Genomic DNA, 18,372 nt, shown 5'->3' on the forward strand with positions numbered 1-18,372 from the left:
ACCTGGAGAAGAGCCTCCAGGCACTTGCTCACTTCAAAAGCCTGGCAGGATTTGGGGGCCTGACAGGTGACAACAGAGTTATTTTTTGAAAGAGCAGAACGGAGGGTGAAAACCCAGTAGAATAGCTGCAGACATTATAGTCAGCAGCTCGAGGAGAAGAGACTGTGATTTTATTAACCTGTCTGTCAATGGGAGTGTTCTAATTATCTTGTGGAGTGCAGTTTTCAAATAACTTTGAAGTACTTTTCAATGAAGTCTATGGCAGCTAGAGTGATGACATTTCCCCCTCTATCCATGTTGAAAACACAATTTTGAAATTTAGTAAAAATCCTTGTTGTGGGCAGAAAAGAGGCCCTGCTCTGGAACCTCACTGACAGCATTATGCCGACACTGCCACGCCCACTTTCTTCCTTACACCTGATCCTGGTCTTTCTGTTTTGCATTGTTTTGTGGTCTCGAGCTGAATGGAAAGTGAAGCTAAATTCGAACAAGGCCTGAAACAAAGTCAGGATTTAAAATAAAGCAGAAGCCTTACCCTGGTATGGCGTCTAGCATTTTGCTGAGCCTTTCCAAACAAATGTTCTCTTTTGTGTTCCTTCTGATAAATGGAAAGCATCCAGGAAATCTCTCATTCATTAACCCAGTACCACAGAGGCAGTCCACTTTTGACATTTCAGCTGGAGAGTCACTGCGTTTTGAAGACAGCTTTTGAACGTCATCGAAGCAAGATCCATTGAATGGAAAAATACTCTTGTGTTTGTTCTCTGTCCAAAGGTGATTTGGTTTTGGAAAATATAATACAAACTTCCAATTTTGGCCATATGTGTATATGCTGGGCATCTGGCAAATCTAAAAAGACACCCCCCCTCCCAAACACAAAGCTACGAATCATTCTTCTTCCCCTGGACTTTTAAGAATTGCCATGAATGGTTTCAATGAGGGCTCATTATTTAATCATTTTTTCAGCACTGTGGTTGAAAATGTTCATCTGGGGTCAGTTTGGCGAATATGACTTGCATCCTGGATAATAGTTGGAAATGTATTTTGTTACAGAGCTTCTGGTGAAGAAACCAAAGTGTCTGAAGGGCGTTAAAGAGCAGCTTGAGGAATGCCACCATGGGATCCCAAAGCCATGCTGGTGGGGGCTGACGGGAGTTGTAGGCCACAGCATCTGGAAGCACTATGTTGGGGAAGGCTGGGATATGTGATTTAGAAAAGCACCAACATGACAGGGATGGGGGATTGAGGATAGGACTGATAGTTCTGTGGTCAAGTCAGTTTATTGTGTTTTAGCAGACAACCATTATACACATGAAAATGATAACAACAATAACAATATTTATATTTCTGCTACTTAACCTTTAAAGGATAAATCAATTCCCATTGTTCTGTGGCATTATGGCAGTAGTCAAAGCTGTAGTGTAACTTTTGATTTTGTGGGAAATGTGTTGTTACGATTTGTTTTAATATTAAATGAATGTGTGTGTTTTTAAAAAAGAAAGAAAAGAACAACCAAAATGATCAAGGGGTTGGAATGACTCTCTTGTGAAGAAAGGTTGCAGCATTTGGGACATAGCAGTTTAGAGGAAAGGTGAGTTAAGAGATGACATGATAGAAGTTTCTAAAAGTATGCATGGCATGGGGAAGGTGGGTTGAGGAAACTTTTTCACCTGAAACTTTTTCAACTTTTTCTCATAACACTTGTGGGCATCCAATTCTGCTTGGCAATGGACTCTCATTGATCCACATTGGATTTGTGTGGTTGCAACCTTTATTGTGCCACCATTACAATCTGGTTTGGAAAACTTTGGACTGTATCCAACAGTGCCCTATCCATGAGTGGAACAAATTTTTACTCAGGCAATAGGACTTTCCCTTCCTCTCCTCCCCCTGCACCTCATGCAACCCCCCAAATCTGACCTGGAGGGTCAGGGAACCACCCAGAGCAAATCTGGGAGGTGCATGATTGCCACAGGGGGAGGAGAGGATGGGGAAGTCCTGCTATACAAGCCAAAGCCCACTTCCGTCTATTCTTATGTACTTGGAGAGGAGACTGAGGCATGTGCATGAGCTCTGCAGATTTTTGAATTGGAATATTATGAGCACTTGTACTATTATTTTCCTCTTTGGCTGCCCTTCTGACAGAACATACAAAACTGAGATTCTAGGGCCACTTGTAAAGAGGGCAGAGGATTGCTCGTACATGGTTACTTGGCTTAGGAATGCTTTATGCATATCCATCAATGAAGTCGGCAATTATTTGGTTCTCTCTGTATTAATTATACTTGTGTCTGGAAAACTTTTGTAAGGGTGCCCTCTGCCAGTGGACAAAGGTATAGATGAGCACTTTGAAGTTAAGAGCTGATTTCACAGCCTGTGAGGAAGGAAGTTTGGAACTAGACAACAAAGGATATGCAACTGCTGTGAAACATCTGAACCAATCCAGTTCCAGGTCACAGGAAGGAATTTAAATATTCACATTATTTAAATGAAAGGGAGCAGAGGAAGAAGGCTCAAATTTATTTACGAACCATCTGTGTCCCCCAAGCTAAAGGTAGTTGACTTAAAGGACTGAGGGCCAAATCCGATCTCCAAATATTTTATTATAATAGTAAGAGAAACTATCATGGCTGGATAACTCCCACACGCTGCTCCAGAAGCAATTTCAGGGTTAGGGTATTGCAATATAAATGAGCAGAGCAGAAATAAGAGAAGCAGCGGGTGGGTACAAGTCCCTTGAGCATCGTTTTTGAAGACAATGACACCCTGTCCTCCCTCCAACTCGCGCAGGGGGGCACAAAAGTGAGGATCAGGATTTCAACTCGGGCTCCCTTAATAGATCCAGCACTCAAGTCCCCACGTGGGTAACAACCCCCTTACAAGACTGCGTGCATTTTCGACCGGCGAAATGTTCGGATTGATAACACGGATACCGTCGCCCATTCCGACGTGCCAAAGAAACACCGGGTCCGCCCCGCGGACTCCCCCCGCCCCCCGTGGCGCGCCTGCCGCTCGACTAACGCGCGCAGAGCCCCGCCCTGCCTGCCTGTGACCTCACCAGCTCGACTTCCTCATCCCCTGAGCAACACGTGCTGTAGTCCCAATCCCCGGACTCCTGCCGCGCTTGCGCAGCGGCTGGACTACGATTCCCGAGAGGCTCGGGCGAGGCGGGGCGTGGAGTGAGTGCTGCGCATGCGTCCATCCGGGGTAGCCGGCCCCTGTCTCCTGTCTTCTCCTGCTGCTGATGCAAGAGCTGAGCGCGGCGGCGAGGTGGGCAGAGAGGCGAGAGGCGCCTGGGAGACGGAGCGACTGACTTGGCCGGCGGCGTTGCGGCCACCCAGAGCGGGGACGAGCCCTTCCGAGCTTCTGCCTTGAGGGCCGGCGAGAGCCGCAGCCATGTCGGGAGACGAGGTGAGGGCCCGGGCGCGCCTAGGCCGCGGGTGACGCGGGGCTGTGGCCGCCGCCGCCGCCATGTGAGGAGCCAGGCCTGAGGCCTTCCCTCGCCCTGGCCGGAGCCCGGCTGGGGGCTCCCCTGCCCGGCCTGCTTCGTGTCGCGCTGGTTCCTCCGGCTTGAACGGAGGTCGCTCCGTCCTCGCCCGAGTCGCTTTAGGGAGAGGCGCTTGTTGGTCCCTTCCAATGGGCAGCGAGGTGCTTCCTCTCACTTTCCACGGATCAGGACATAAAAGGGAGGCCCGCTGGATCCAGGCTACAGGCCCGTCCAGTCCAGCATCCCGTTTTCTTCAGGGGCTAATTCGATGCCTATTCGAGGACACGAGCTCGCTCCCTTCCCTTCCGCTCCTGAGAAATCAGCGCTCAGAATCTCTTCACACGTTACATCAAACGCGAATTGGCTCATGCGTGTACACTTAATAGAAAGGTGTAGGGTGACTTCATGTAGCCTTTAAATTTTTTTTTTTTTAAAGAGAAAAGCCTCTGCCATAAAACGTAAAGAGTGAGTGCAGCCATCTTGGTTACAAGCATGTGTAAAGGTGCTGGAAGCGTTGGGTGTGGGCGCCAGTGAAGTGCACGTTTCACAGCAGGCCTATGCTCGCCATCACGTAATGTGTGGATTAGAATACCCTGTGCTTTATCCCGACTTCTGTGCTGATGGGGAAGACCCCTGCCTCTTTAATTGGTGTTAAACCGTTGTAACCACACTTGATGTGTTTAGGTGTACAGTACAGCCAACACATCTTGTGCTTTTGTTCAGAGAGTTAGCAGAGCTCTTCTCTCTTTACCCCCACTTCCATAGGCTGGGCTTTCTCATCCTTTTGTACCATGGACAATTGTGCCTGTGTAATACTTGCATGCTGTGTTTGTGCTAGTTTATTGCTTGAGTCCCAAACAACGTTTTGTGGAAATTCAGGTTTAGAATTAATTGTGAAGCTCATCAAGTCAATGACTCTTGGACCTTGTGAAACAAATGGACTTGAAAAGAATTGGCATACTTAACAGCATTGATTTAAGCTTGTAATCTTGCTTGGAGTAAGGAAGAATTAAACTCCTCATTTTATGTTCTGATCAAGGCAAGCTGGCTGTCTTGAATCAATTTAGGTACCTAGTCTTTTGTGCAGAATAAAATTATTGATGGTTTGTTTTTATTAAGATTTGTTGATTAGATGGTTGAGCTTTTCCACTCCTTTCTATGGTGGTAGTGGCATTGTGCAGCTTCTAACCCAGAGATGTGCTAGGGTTTACACCAGGGGTCAGCATACTTTTTCAGCAGGGGGCTGGTCCACTGTCCCTCAGACCTTGTGGGGGGGCGGACTATATTTTTTGGGGGGAAATGAACGGATTCCTATGCCTCACAAATAACCCAGAGATGCATTTTAAATAAAATCACACATTCTACTCATGTGAAAACACCAGGCAGGCCCCACAAATAACCCAGAGATGCATTTTAAATGAAAGGACACATTCTGCTCATGTAAAAACTCACTGATTCCTGGACCGTCCACAGGCCAGATTGAGAAGGCAATTGGGCCAGATCTGGCCCCCGGGCCTTAGTTTGCCTACCCATGGTTTACACCCGAAAACTGCAGGTGCAGTACAGAATAGAGCCTTCAGTGGATTTATCTCATAATTATTGTTTGTGAACACTTGTTAGCCCATTTTAAATGGGTATCCTTAACTATAATGTACTAAGGTGACATTACCTACATAATCTAGAAATTAAGAACTGTACCTGGCTATTTAGAAACTTTTCTCCACCCAGAAGAATTCTCACTTTAGCTTGATGAGTCAAGACTATTTCAGCCCATCATTTTTCTGAATATTTTAAGGAATAATCACTACAGCTGTTTTTATAAGTTCCTGGGCTAAGTATGTGATGCATGTGCTGATGTCATTCATGGCATCCCTGGGTTGCAAACTATAATATCTGCATAATATAGATTTAAAATATTGCTCAGAAAAAGACCAAATTCACAGTAACACCAATCAAAATGTCACAAGGGTTATATGCATGTTGGTTTATTATCAGTGTATCTGGCAAAATGTTGAAATCATTTGGAGAGCTATGAAATACATGCAGTTCTTTCTGCATGAGACTTGCATGTCTTCCAATAATGTAAGAACCAATCTGTAGCATCATTGTGGATACTAAGGGAAAACACTCATCCTGCTCTCATCATTGCAGTGCATGCTGGGGGAAGCAGTCCAAAAATGCATTTAATAGGCGAACAAGTTTATTGTGGAGAGAGAACTAGTCAGAATGAGACTATTAGTTTAATTCTTAAGGCACAGAGAAGATTCTTGAGATATTGCTTTACTGCCAAAGATAATAAGAGAAGCATATAAAATACTGGATATCTTTTGTCTTTATAGGTGCATTGTATATAGATTTGTTTTATGGGGAACTGAACTGTACATGCAGGAAACTCTAATTGGGGGTCTAAATTCCTAACTAGTTCTGTTTAACCAGCTGACATGATGGGACTACCTTATTTTACTAATCTCATATGTCTGAAAAATGATTGAAACCACAACAAGGTTTATTCTTGTCTTACTGTTTATGATTTGTTTAAGTGCTGGCCTCTAGTTTGTTTCCTCCCTGCCTGGCAGGAGCAAACACAACAAGTGGTAAGTCAGAAATAAACCAAGGCTTGTTATTGGTTTATTTATGCCTTACTGCTTATGGTTTGTTTCAAGCAAGTCCTGGTCCTGGTTCAGATGACAGAGAAGCCATGCTGTGGCTTGTGGGAGGCATTTTTATGTTTAAAACATGGTTTAAGACAAATTGCTGGTTATTGTGATGTGCAAACCAAACCAATATCTGTTAGAGAAATCTTGAAATGTCTTTTTTAAAAAACAACAACACACCTGTTAAACTAAACCTCAAATTCTGCAAGATAGTAGAGCATCTTCACCCCCACCTTGGTTCAAATTATGAAACTCCTTGCAGCTCATGGTGGAAATCTTAACTTTAATAGAATGTTGGTTGCTTAAATATGTGGTAAACTAGCTTAAGCTGGAGAACTGTTTTAAAATTAGTTTTAAAGTTGCATAAGAAAATTTGTTTGTTGTAGATGATTTTTGATCCTACTATGAGCAAGAAGAAGAAGAAGAAAAAGAAGCCCTTTATGCTTGATGAAGAAGGAGGAGATGCTCAGACAGAAGAAATGCAGTTATCAGAAACAAAAGAAATGGAGCCAGAGCCAGTGGAAGACAAAGACACAGAAGCAGATGAAGAGGACAGTAGGAGAAAAGGTAAACTAAAATCTTCATACCTCGGGTTACAGCCGCTTCAGGTTGCGTTTTTTCGGGTTACGCACCCCCCGAAACCTGGAAGTACCGGAACGGGTTACTTCTGGGTTTCGGCAGTCTCGCATGCGCAAAAGTGCTAAATTGCGCTATGTGCAGAAGCATCGAATCGCAACGCACGTGTGCGCAGACGTGCCGCTGTGGGTTGCGAATGCTGCGGGTTGTGAACGTGCATCCTGCATGGATCACGTTCGCAACCCGAGCGTATACGGTAACTAAATCCACCTTGCCTTGCAGTAGTTAAATTTACATGGGATAACCCCATGTTTGCTGCCATGACTTCCTTGAATTTAGGAAGCAAAGGGCCTAATTCTGTTATTCACATGCAAAATTAGGTACACCAAATCCACTGAAATCAATTCATAGGATTGCAGCCCTGGGGACCCCCCATCTGCTACATATGACAAACCCAATGTTGCACAAACAGATTTCCTGTTCCTCTCCTGCAGCCACCTGCACCCTTCCAGTCTATTCTAACCCTCTTGTTTATGCCAGCCTTCTGCCTTCATCGGTAAGCATTTTAATTCTGTAGCACTTTTAAAGGATTGGGCTACAAGCTTACTTTGTGCATTTCATAAGAATCCTGGTTAGATTGGTATTTTCCTATAATTAACAGGTTATAAAGCAACCCAGCAGTTTCACTTCCTACCCACATTGTTACAGATATTAAAGTAATGGCGTGTAGCAATAAACCCTACCTTCTGTGGTATGTCATGCCAGCTAAAATGTAGGCTCTATTTTTTAAAAAAACTGGGAACCAGTTCTTGTTTATACTTTCAGTAGCACACTTTGATTTTTTTTAGTCAGATACTATGTCAGTCATGAATGGTGATAGCATCTTCAGAAGTCACCATTGATCAACTTTCTACACATTGCTAAGGTATTGCACAATATTTTTTCAAACAGATTACTTCGTTCACACAATCACTTCATTTCACGGCAGCTAAGCTAAAGCTGATTTCCACTAATCTTGAAATGTTGCTGCTGGGTGCAGAAAGGTCTGGAGAATTTTTCCTGAATTGTTGTTGCTGCATACATGATATTGATGAATATATTTCAGTGTTGCATTTTTGTAATATAATTGCTCTGTAATGTTGCTTTTGACTTTCAGATGCATCAAATGACTTAGACGATTTAACATTCTTCAATCAAAAGAAGAAGAAGAAGAAAACAAAAAAGATATTTGACATAGACGAAGCTGAAGAGGGTGTAAAGGTCAGTCTTCCAAAATTACTCAGTTGTGCCCTTTTCCCTTACTGCTCTTGACTAAATATTTTATACAGCATCAGTCCAGTAGAAGTTTAGTTGGTTAAATCATGTAGCTCTAGATATATTTGGTGATATCTAATACTTCTGCTCCATGAAGTTGAGCTCACAGAAAAATACCTTTCCTTTTCTTGGTGCAAAAACATTGGCTACCGCCCATTGGACTGGTGTGGATATAATATTAAACCATAGTTTAGCATGACAGGAATGAACCTTCTTTGGCACAGGGGTGAAGAGTTGTAATGCAATGATATGGCAAGCTGTGGTTAAGCAAAAGCATCTTAACAGTATGCTGGGATTCCCATCAACTAGTATTCAAAGGCATACTGCCTCTGACCGTGGGGTGGAACATAGCCATTGTGGCTAGTGGATATTGAGATCCTTATCCTCTATTAATTTGTCTAATCTTTTGATGTCATCCCACTTGGTTGCCACCACTGCCACCTTTTAACCTCTCTGCCTTGCTTCTCTTTGCTCTGGCTCCGCATTTAACTTGCAGGTTTTCAACCAGCCAGCCTTCAACTGTGTTTAGTTTAAATGCTGCAAGTTAAATGTGCATGAGATGTGATTCTGTTGTACTCTGCTGTTTTCTGCTGCTGTAATTGCCATATGCGGCACTGTTTGTTGTGCAACATTAGCCTATCCTATGTTCCTTCCTAAATGATGCCTTGCACCAGCTGGGATCTGTTGACTATGTACACTCAAGAGTTACAAACTAGCAGCCACCAGGCACCCTGGTTATTCTGTTCAAAGGGTAGGCAATAAAGCACTTTTAATTTTTTAAAAATACAGTCACAGTGTGTGGTATCCATTCTAAGAATCACTTGTACCAAAGCACTTAGATACTTGAGAAAAGGAACTCTAGAATCAAATTTTCAGTAGATAATGGTGGCTCAGTTTTCATGAAGAGCATGTTACATATTTTAGAACTCTGCCATATTCTGGTTTGCATCCAGTGATGCCATGCTACTAATGGAAGACTTCTGCCGGTGGAATGGGAAGGGAAGCCATTTGGGGTGATATTTCCCTCCCCTCCCCTCTAAATCTGCTCTAGAGAGGGTACCTCAACCTGTGGAGTAGAATTGGGCTGAGGGGAAGAAAATTGCAGCAAATGGCCTTCCTGTTTGGCCTATGAAGCCTCTCAGTGGAGTGGCACTTTTGGATATAGCCTTTTAATTTTGCTGTTACTTTGTATAAATGCCTGCTATTTTATGTCCCTTCCACATTATGTTAAAGGAACTGAAAATTGAGGGGGATGTTCAAGAGGTAGCCACAGAACAAGCAGAAGATGACCTTGATATCATGCTTGGAAAGAAGAAGAAGAAGAAGACTGTGAAGTTTCCAGATGAGGATGACATATTGGATAAAGATGAAGGTGATTTTCTTTTTTTCTTTTTTGTGTGTGTTTGCTATGAGTGAAAGAATAATTTTAATTGTCGGAACAAAACATATTCACACCTAGTAGAGTGGAAGAAAAGTTGTCTTTCATAACATTTACTTCCACAATAGCTCCAACTTCACCATACAGTTCAGCATATAGTTATGCAGCCATCTTTCCTTCTATGATATTTTCTTTCAATGTCTCTCCCTTCCTCTCTTCCTGCTTGCTCAGAATTCCAGTGGGGTCCCATGAAGGGAGGGGGAACTCTTGAAACTCTCAATGGGATCTCACTTTCAGTTGCCAATCAAAACCCAGGGGTCAGCAACCTAAGGCCCATGGGCCGGAAGCAGCCCACGGAGGTTGCTTGACCAGCCCACAAGCCGCCCTGGAACTGAGCCGCCCACTCACGGGCTGTGCTAAACCGGCAGTGCGGCACGTGGACTCACTTTCGCAGCACTGGAAATCGCGTCTGCATGCGCACACGCTGGAAATCGCAGGTGCGCGCGCGCGCACACACACACACACACACACAATCCAGCCCACGCAGGGGTCTCCACAGGACCGATCCGGCCCAGGCAAGATAAACCTTGCTGACCCCTGATCAAAACAATGGGAGGTCATTTCTTCAAAGCTAGTACAGGCAGCAACTGATTTGCTGCTGTGCATGTGTTGTTGGGACCCATGTAAGGCCGCCCCACACCACCCCTTTTTGTGCCGTTTTTGGGGCACTTCTGGGTTCAGAGCAATGTGCTGTTGCATGCATAGTAGACACGCCTAAAACAGTCGTTGTCTGTATCTAAAATAACCATAAACTTAAGCCTTAATACAGTTTTCTCCAGGAAACCCTGAGACTCTTTTGTGTATACTGAGAACTGTTTTTTGAGACACCGAGGTTACGTTGAGTTAAAATTCCCGGAGTTTCTTGAGAAAAGCTGACAATATTGCATCTCCCTTCCTCTCTCCCCTTTTGTTTGTGGATTTAGATTGCATGCACATCTGCACTCGTGGCCTCTCTCTTCAAACCATGAGTTGTAACAAAGCAGCAAGGTTTGTTCTTATGCACATGATTTGTTTAGGGCAGGCATGGCCAAACCCGGCCCTCCAGGTGTTTTGGGATTATATTTCCCATCATCCCTGACCGCTGGTACTGTTAGCTAGAGATGATGGGAGTTGTAGTCCCAAAACATCTGGAGGGTCAAGTTTGGCCATGCCTGGTTTAGGGGGAACAAACCATCACGCTGGGTTTGCACAAACTACTAAGCCAAACCATGGCTTAGTTCCTGGTAGTGCGGCAGCAGCAGGGCCAGAGGAAGGAGCAAAGCAGCCACAGATTTCTAAATAAACATCAGCATGCTTGTTCGTTCATGATAAGCCACAGTTGTGCACAAATCATGCGAGTGCCATTTTTATTTGATTTAGCAAATCTGAACATTTTCATTTCCCCCCCTGTAAAACTAATTGCTATTCACATATGCCAAACACTTCCACGGGAAGACAAGGGAGAGCTGTGTTTCCCTTCCAGAATGATCCAGTGTCACTTTAGATGATCCCTTAACTTTCAAGACTAGTTTCTGATTGTTGTTAGTTGGTTTAAAGTTTTCTTTTGTATCCCACTTTTGTAAAAGTAAATGACACTTTGTCCAAGACCAACTGGAAGACAGTTCCTTCGATCTCAAGTATATTTCTTACTCTACAGCATTGGAGGATGAAGACAGCAAAAAAGATGATGGAATCTCCTTTAGCTCTCAGTCCGGACCTGCATGGGCAGGCTCAGAGAGGGACTACACATATGATGAGGTAAATAGTTTATATGCCTCTTACTAATCTGTTTCTGTTGATAGCTTCTTTGGGGGGCATGTGAACAAATATAGCCTAAAATTGCTTTCGATTTATATAAGGCTTGGTGCATTTTGTTAAACTTGGGCTGTTGTTGCATGAACAAAGAAGAATGAATTATTTCTGTAGGGCTTTAATCAGGAGGTCATGAAGTACATTCACATACACTTCAGTGAGAGTTCTTAACGCTGGCCAGGAAGATTATGTTCATCGAAGTCACATGCTTCCTGTGGGACAAGCAGTTGCCCTGTGACAGAACGATATGTTTTGGAAACAGAAGAGTGGGCTCTACTCCTGTACACTTAATTCAAAAAGGTCAAGAATAAGGTTATTTCTCATGTTTAAAGCAACATGCATGCCTGTCAGCACAGCTCTGAATGAAATATAGGGGCTGAGGCATAGAGGACTGAATATGGTGTTAAACTAAAGTAACAATTGATGTGAATAGGGCCTGTTCTGCCCTTCCCTAAGGCAAAGAGCATTCCTTGTTCAGCCCTAACTCCTGCCCAGAAACACGTGCACTTGCTATCAGTAAATAGAAATAAAATAACTTACTGCAATCTGTGGTTCTGAAAATGCAGAGTGGGACTTGCTGAGGAAGCAGTAGCAGTGATGCAATATGTTTGAAATGCATCTCCTAATTCTTGATGTCTTCAGATTTGCCCAGCAGGGAGAGCTTACACCAACCTCTTGGAGTATAGTTGGGAACTACTGCTTTTTGTGGCCTTTAGTTATGATTTCTAGCCCTACTTCTTCCCTTGCTACACTTTACAAAGCAAAAGGAAGCAATATGACATAAATTGTTATTGTTTCATTGGAGACATTATTACTTTTTTCTCTGAGGAGCTAAAACAAGAGTCTGGTCACTGCTATTAAAAGCTTGGTTCCATGTGTTTAACATGCAGAGGACATAACAGCCACTGGTTCTGCCACTGACCTCTCTGTACCAGTGTTAGAAACCGAGATATGAAAGCAAGGAGCTAAATGGTACCTTAAACGTAGGTTATGTGCCCAACAATGGAATGTATAGGTCAGGGGTCAGCAAACTTATTCAGCAGGGGGCCAGTCCACTGTCCCTCAGACCATGTGGAGGGCCGGACTATATTTTGAAAAATAATAATAATGAACCAATTCCTGTGCTCTACAAATAACCCAGAGATGCATTTTAAATAAAAGCACACATTTTACTCATGTAAAAAACATGCTGATTCCCAGACCATCACAGACTAGATTTAGAAGGCGTTTGGGCTGGATCCGGCCCCCAGGCCTTAGTTTGCCTACTCATGGTCTAGGTGCACTTTTTTAAGTACAAGAATACAAAGCTGAAAATGAATGAACTGCAGCTAAAATACTGTGTTCATTTTTCACATGGTCTAGTCCTTCCCTTGCCCACCCCCCTAAAATTCTTAAGAGGGCCTCTTCTCTAGGCTTCAGAGAGTAGCTGGAAGTGGGGAGGCAGAAAAAGGTCCTCCTTTTTCCCCACTCTGCAGTTTTAATCTGAAATCCTAGGCGCAGTACTGCATCCAGAGCTCAGAAACTGCTCGTGCTAATGAAATTCCCTGTCACAAAATATGCCTAAAAATGGGAGATTTGGACTTCTCTGTACACTTAATGGTGTGTGAGAATAGGCTCTCTGTGTTTACAGCTGTAGACATGATTGAAAGCCCCAGTGCAACTCTGCTGTCCTCTGTGTGGTTTGGTGGGATGCACCAGAGCATGAGAGAAGGGCTGTTCTAAAACACGTCACAGAAGATCAAAATCCCCCATTATCACCACCCCCACCCCCAAAGCCAAACTTAATATGTTGACATGATCACTGGAAAACCCTTGCTTTTTTGATAACAATAAAGTGAGAGATGGTTCATGACTGAAGTTATAAATATTCCCTCCCCCCCATGTGTTTACAGTTGCTGAATCGTGTTTTCAACATTATGCGAGAAAAAAATCCAGATATGGTAGCTGGTGAAAAACGAAAATTTGTCATGAAGCCTCCACAAGTTGTAAGAGTAGGAACCAAGAAAACATCATTTGTCAACTTCACAGATATCTGTAAACTGTAAGTCTGTCTGTATTGCAACTTGGAGCAGGGTGCAGCATTGGGTGGAGGGGAACCATGATCCTTACATGCTGTATAGTTATTTAATTGCATGGACTGGAGGGAACTCAGTTGCAAGCAATTGAGTAGCCCTACTGAAGAATTAATGGCTCGAGTATAGAACCATCTTCACTTCAAAGATGTTAGCTTTGTCAGACATCGAAGACAGTTGAAGAACTGAACTTAATGCATCACCACTAAAGGTTATTACACGGAAGGAGTCTTCACTTGGGTGTGTGGTGAGAGTTTGGGATAGCTCCGCAGAAGCACAATGGTGTTTAACAAAACAAAAGGCCAGCTAATTTCTTGTGAATTAAACCAGCCCTTTCATACTCTTAGGGATACTGGATGTCTCTGCCAGCCTCCCACTCAAAAACCATCTTTGTGTGTTTGTGTTAAATTCTAATTCAGTGAGTCTTCACTGAAAGCATTCTCTTTCAGAAACCAACCAATAGTGTCTGTGTTGCACTGGAATACTAATGTCAGATCAGTTTTCCGTGTTATTTAAGTCTCTTACTGCTGAAATAGAAGCAATCTGGTGTTTACTTTGAAGATTTATATCTTGCTAATCTCTCCTTCCCTATTTTTTTCTTGACCGATGCTTTGCTCTCTTCAAAGAGGTCCCCGTCAGGCAGATTTTGCTGAAAGTTTTATATCCTGACCTTTGTGTGTGTGTGCCCGGTATTACTTTCATATTACATCCCTACATTGAGGAACATCAACATTGACCCTGTGGACACACATGTACTTGTCAAGGCCTTTCCTGGTGCCCACAAGGTCCCTTCCACTGTCAGTAGAACACTTCATGATGTGTACTTGGTTGCAGTGTGAGTGCCCACGGTAGTTTCTCCTGTTTGCAGATGTGCCCTTAGAGACCCTAGGTAATACTATGTTCTAGGTCAGATGATGATGTGTGGAAGAAATTACTGAGCACTTAATCACTGCATTGAGATGGGCTATTTGCTTAGTACTAAGTGCCTTAAATATATAGTTTGTGATCATAACATAATAATAATAGTAATAATAGTAGTAGTAGTAGTAATAATAATAATAATAATAATAATAATAATAATAATATGTTATTATTTCAACCCCTGCTCATCTGGCTGGGTTTCCCCAACCACTCTGGGTGGCTTCCAACAGAAGGTTAAAAATACATTAAAACATCAGTCATTAAAAACTTCCCTAAGCAAGATTGCCTTCAGTAAACTTCTTTCTTTATAGATTACATCGTCAACCAAAGCACCTCTTGGCTTTCTTGCTTGCAGAATTGGGTACAAGGTAAGCACCTTCCACTTCTGCAGTGTGTACTCCAGTGTTTCCTGAATGCAGGTGTTAGCTGTCTTCTCTGGGTAAACTATTTTTAAATTTGTTCTCTCTCTTCTGGAAGTTAAGTAAACTTGCTATTAAAGGTGTTGCTTTTGCATATTTAGATTTGAAGCTTCAGATGATATTTCAGTTCTGATTTGGCATGGATGGTGGTTTGAGGGGTCTGTTTTTAAGCAGGTTGACCTTTGCTGCAGCTTGAGAGGTATAGGGCATTTAATCTAAACCTGCTTCAGCCCCACCTCTAGCCTGCCATATTAATAGACCACATTGTAGGGCTGCCATAAGTTATTCTCTCAGCACAACCTCTCAGCTGTAATAGGAAACTAACAGTGAACATCATCGCAAGACTTTTGCTAGTGACTCTTTCCTGTCCCAAACACTGCTATAAGGGGACAATGAAAATGAGGCTTATTTTTAAATGTACAGCCATACCTCGTGTTACGTTTGCTTCAGGTTGAACGTTTTCAGGTTGCGTCCCGCAGCAACCCGGAAGTACTGGAAAGGGTTACTTCTGGGTTTCGCCGCTCGCGCATGCGCAGACGTGCAAAATGACGACACGCATGTGCAGAAGCAGGGAATCGCGGCACGTGCAGATGTGGGTTGCATTCCTTTCAGGTTGCAAAAGGGCCTCCAGAACGGATGCCGTTCGCAACCAGAGGTACCACTGTATTGCACTAAATAAGACCTGGTGTTTTTTTTTAAAGTAAGATCTCTTTTTCCAGCTACACTAAACTCTTAGAGTTTTATGTGCAGCTCACACTTCTCTCCCTGGTGACTTCTCAGTGTTAACTTGAAAATGACCTGTTCTCTCTACTCTTTTTTGTTCTGTGTTTCTTTGTCTATCATCTTCTGCTTATTTCTCTTGGAGAAAGAGAAAAAAAAGGAGTAAATGGCAATAGAAGAAAAGATACACATAAAACTGCTCACCTTCCATTCTTTCATCCTAGTCTTCTCTCTCAGCTAGCTTCAACTTCTACTTTGTTAGTCTGTGCTTTTCTTCTCTCTCTCTCTCTCTCTCTCTCTCTCTCTCTCTCTTGTGCGCCATACCAGCTAAGTAAAAACAATTTGCAGCAGGAAGGAAAGGAGAGGAGAAAAAGGAAAGTGTTAACTCTTCCCCTTAAACCACATACTTCCACCATCCCAACCGTCTGCTGTTTCTTTCTCAACAATCTCATGATGTTCTGTAGCTACTCAGCAGGCACAGTAAAGCTGTGGTGGGATTCCCCCACCTCCATCTTATGTTGGAATTATTTTTATTAAGAGAATTTACAAATTTAGTATACCTTCCCTGAGCACATTGATATGTCCCTTTTGATGTTGCATAGCCTGGTTTTGGCTGCAAAGCTGTCAGCACTCTGGGAATGAGTTCAGCTTTAGCAGAAGTGATGAAGTTTGTTGCCTTCATACAAATGGAGGTATCCCCAGCAATTTTAGTTTGTATATGCTTTAATTAGTATTAGGGAAGCTTGCAGCCAAAGAAACATGTTCTGTTTGATAGTGCTATTTAGTTCTAAACTATAAAATTCTTCTTTCAAATCAGTGGCTCTATAGATGGTAACAACCAGCTTGTAATCAAAGGAAGATTCCAACAAAAACAGATAGAAAACGTCTTGAGAAGATATATCAGTAAGTATATTCTGCTTCATTTAAAGTTGATTTCTGTGTTGTGTTAGCACTTAACATGAAAGAGGCAAGTTGATAACTTCATGAGAAAGTTTCAAATATTGTCTAAAATGTGCACATTTTTAACTAAAATATTTACGCCACCTTTATGTGGATAATAATCGTGAAAAATAATAAATCATACAACTTTCAAAAGAGGACAAACCATAGCAGATCCATCATCATAAGTAGCAATACAACCAACTTGCAAATGTCATATCTTCTGAAACCATCGTATTTTCACTGGTTGCCATATGACAAGTAGTGTTTGGACCAGGTGGACACTGAGAAGGGCGTTATTTGCAACATGAGGCTCAGATCAAAATCTCTTTACATTGCATCAATCTGAGTGCTTGAGTAGCATGGGAAAAGGGGTCCTGTCTGGAATACCTTGGCTCTAGATGGTTTCTGAAACAATTCAGCTGAAATGTAGAATGAATAACCCTTCTTGTGAACTTAAGGAGTTTTGAATATCACACATACAAAACGTGTGTATTCAACTGCAGACTTTTCGCTAGCTTACAATAGAACTAGCTCAGTAACAGAAATAGAAGTTTTGGATGTGGAAGATCCTGCTCAGTCTCCGGCATCAGTCTGCTCAGTCTCCGGCATCCGCAGTTAACTGGACTGGGGGAGCAGGTGATGGGCAAAACCTCTGCCTGAGATTCTGGAAAGCCACCGATAGTCCAATAGGTAGTGCTGGGCTACTTTGCTAGCCAGTATAAGGCTAGCAACATATTAACGTTTTCAAGGTGATCATTTCGAGTTTCGGCAGCAGGAGCAATTTCTGAATTGTCAGAGAAAAAAGTGTTTCTCTTTTCTTTGGCAGTTCAGAGTTCCATTGATAAAAAGTTGACTAACTTATCTGCACAGAGCCCTGTGAGCTGCTTTCCAGACCTACCACTCAAACCATCCTGTGGCACATAGGTTAAATGTGAGTGGGCAAGCAGATAGAACTTTTCGTGGAGTGTTGATTCTTTAGTACTTTCATCCTAAGGCAGAACTTTATACGAGGAAGATGTATTAATAAGCTAGTGTGCAGTACTGCTCATTTGAGAAGAGGTAATTAACTCTTAAAACAAGTTTATGGGGCAAATAGACAGCTGCTATTAACTTTAGTCTTCGCAAAATAATTTGTTTATTTCTTTGTAGTAGTACCTTTGGTGCTTGAAGACAATTGGTGTTGTGACCTAGGCAGTTTGAAAATTATGTTGCCGTGACACAATTAAATTAACTAATCATCCTATACAGTTCAGCATGTGAAATTTTGGTTAATCTCTCGTTGCTAATTCAGCATGTTTAATTGTTCCCCCAGAGGAATATGTCACCTGTCACACATGTCGGTCGCCAGACACAATCTTGCAGAAGGACACCAGATTATATTTTTTGCAGTGCGAGACCTGCCACTCGCGCTGCTCTGTCGCCAGCATCAAAACTGGTTTCCAGGCTGTCACGGGCAAGAGAGCGCAGCTCCGTGCCAAAGCTAACTAGTTGGTTGGTCGACACTGGATTTTTGCAAAGTGATCTGGGCACAAAAGGCTGGACAGGCTTACGACCTGAGTGGATTTCCAATGTATTAAAACAAGATTGTAAAAGCTGCTTGGCTTTGGGTTGGTCTGTGAATTTCTTGCAAGATGCAGATCCTCAAGCTGTTGACATTTGCTAACTGAATATTTTACCAACTGTCAAGTGTGATGAGAGGAGGTGCTTTTTAATCTGTTCATAGAATTCTGTAAAATGCAAGACAAATTAAAGTTATTATAACAGTGACTCATTTCAAGCTTTCTTTCTGTTTCTCTGTTAAAATGACTGCTATGGCGACAATAATACTGTGAATACATGCGAGTGTTGTGGCTGATTCCAAATAATCAAATGTGTTCTAAAAAAAATTGTTTCTTGGAACAAGTATTATAGTAGCAAGTGAGAAAAGGTAATGAATGAAATTCATAAAAATATTCTGTCATTAAAAATAGATTCTTTCAGATGAATGACTCCATGGATATAAAAAAATTCTAGTTACATGGAGCAAGCCCACAGGTAT

General features: G+C 42.6%; 1 protein-coding gene across 1 annotated transcript; it reads left to right on the plus strand.

The window, feature by feature from the left end:
• The first annotated feature begins 3,056 nt into the window (after window positions 1-3,056).
• EIF2S2 (eukaryotic translation initiation factor 2 subunit beta) lies at window positions 3,057-18,101 on the plus strand. The gene is made up of 9 exons (XM_083444082.1): window positions 3,057-3,411; window positions 6,528-6,708; window positions 7,874-7,977; window positions 9,265-9,403; window positions 11,106-11,206; window positions 13,153-13,301; window positions 14,565-14,621; window positions 16,210-16,295; window positions 17,647-18,101. Exons 1-9 carry the CDS (start codon window positions 3,397-3,399, stop codon window positions 17,820-17,822), a joined length of 1,008 nt encoding a protein of 335 aa, XP_083300208.1. The 5' UTR covers window positions 3,057-3,396; the 3' UTR covers window positions 17,823-18,101.
• Window positions 18,102-18,372: the final 271 nt, after the last annotated feature.

Source organism: Podarcis tiliguerta (genome assembly GCF_965153285.1).
Source record: "Podarcis tiliguerta genome assembly, chromosome: 6".
Taxonomy (NCBI): domain Eukaryota; kingdom Metazoa; phylum Chordata; class Lepidosauria; order Squamata; family Lacertidae; genus Podarcis; species Podarcis tiliguerta.

What these genes read in the sequence shown, in the direction of transcription:
- EIF2S2 (XM_083444082.1), top strand. An exon ending in AGAGGACAGTAGGAGAAAAG is followed by an intron (nt 6,709 to 7,873) that starts GTAAACTAAAAT and finishes TTTGACTTTCAG; the next exon opens with ATGCATCAAATGACTTAGAC. An exon ending in CTTGCAGAATTGGGTACAAG is followed by an intron (nt 14,622 to 16,209) that starts GTAAGCACCTTC and finishes CTTTCAAATCAG; the next exon opens with TGGCTCTATAGATGGTAACA.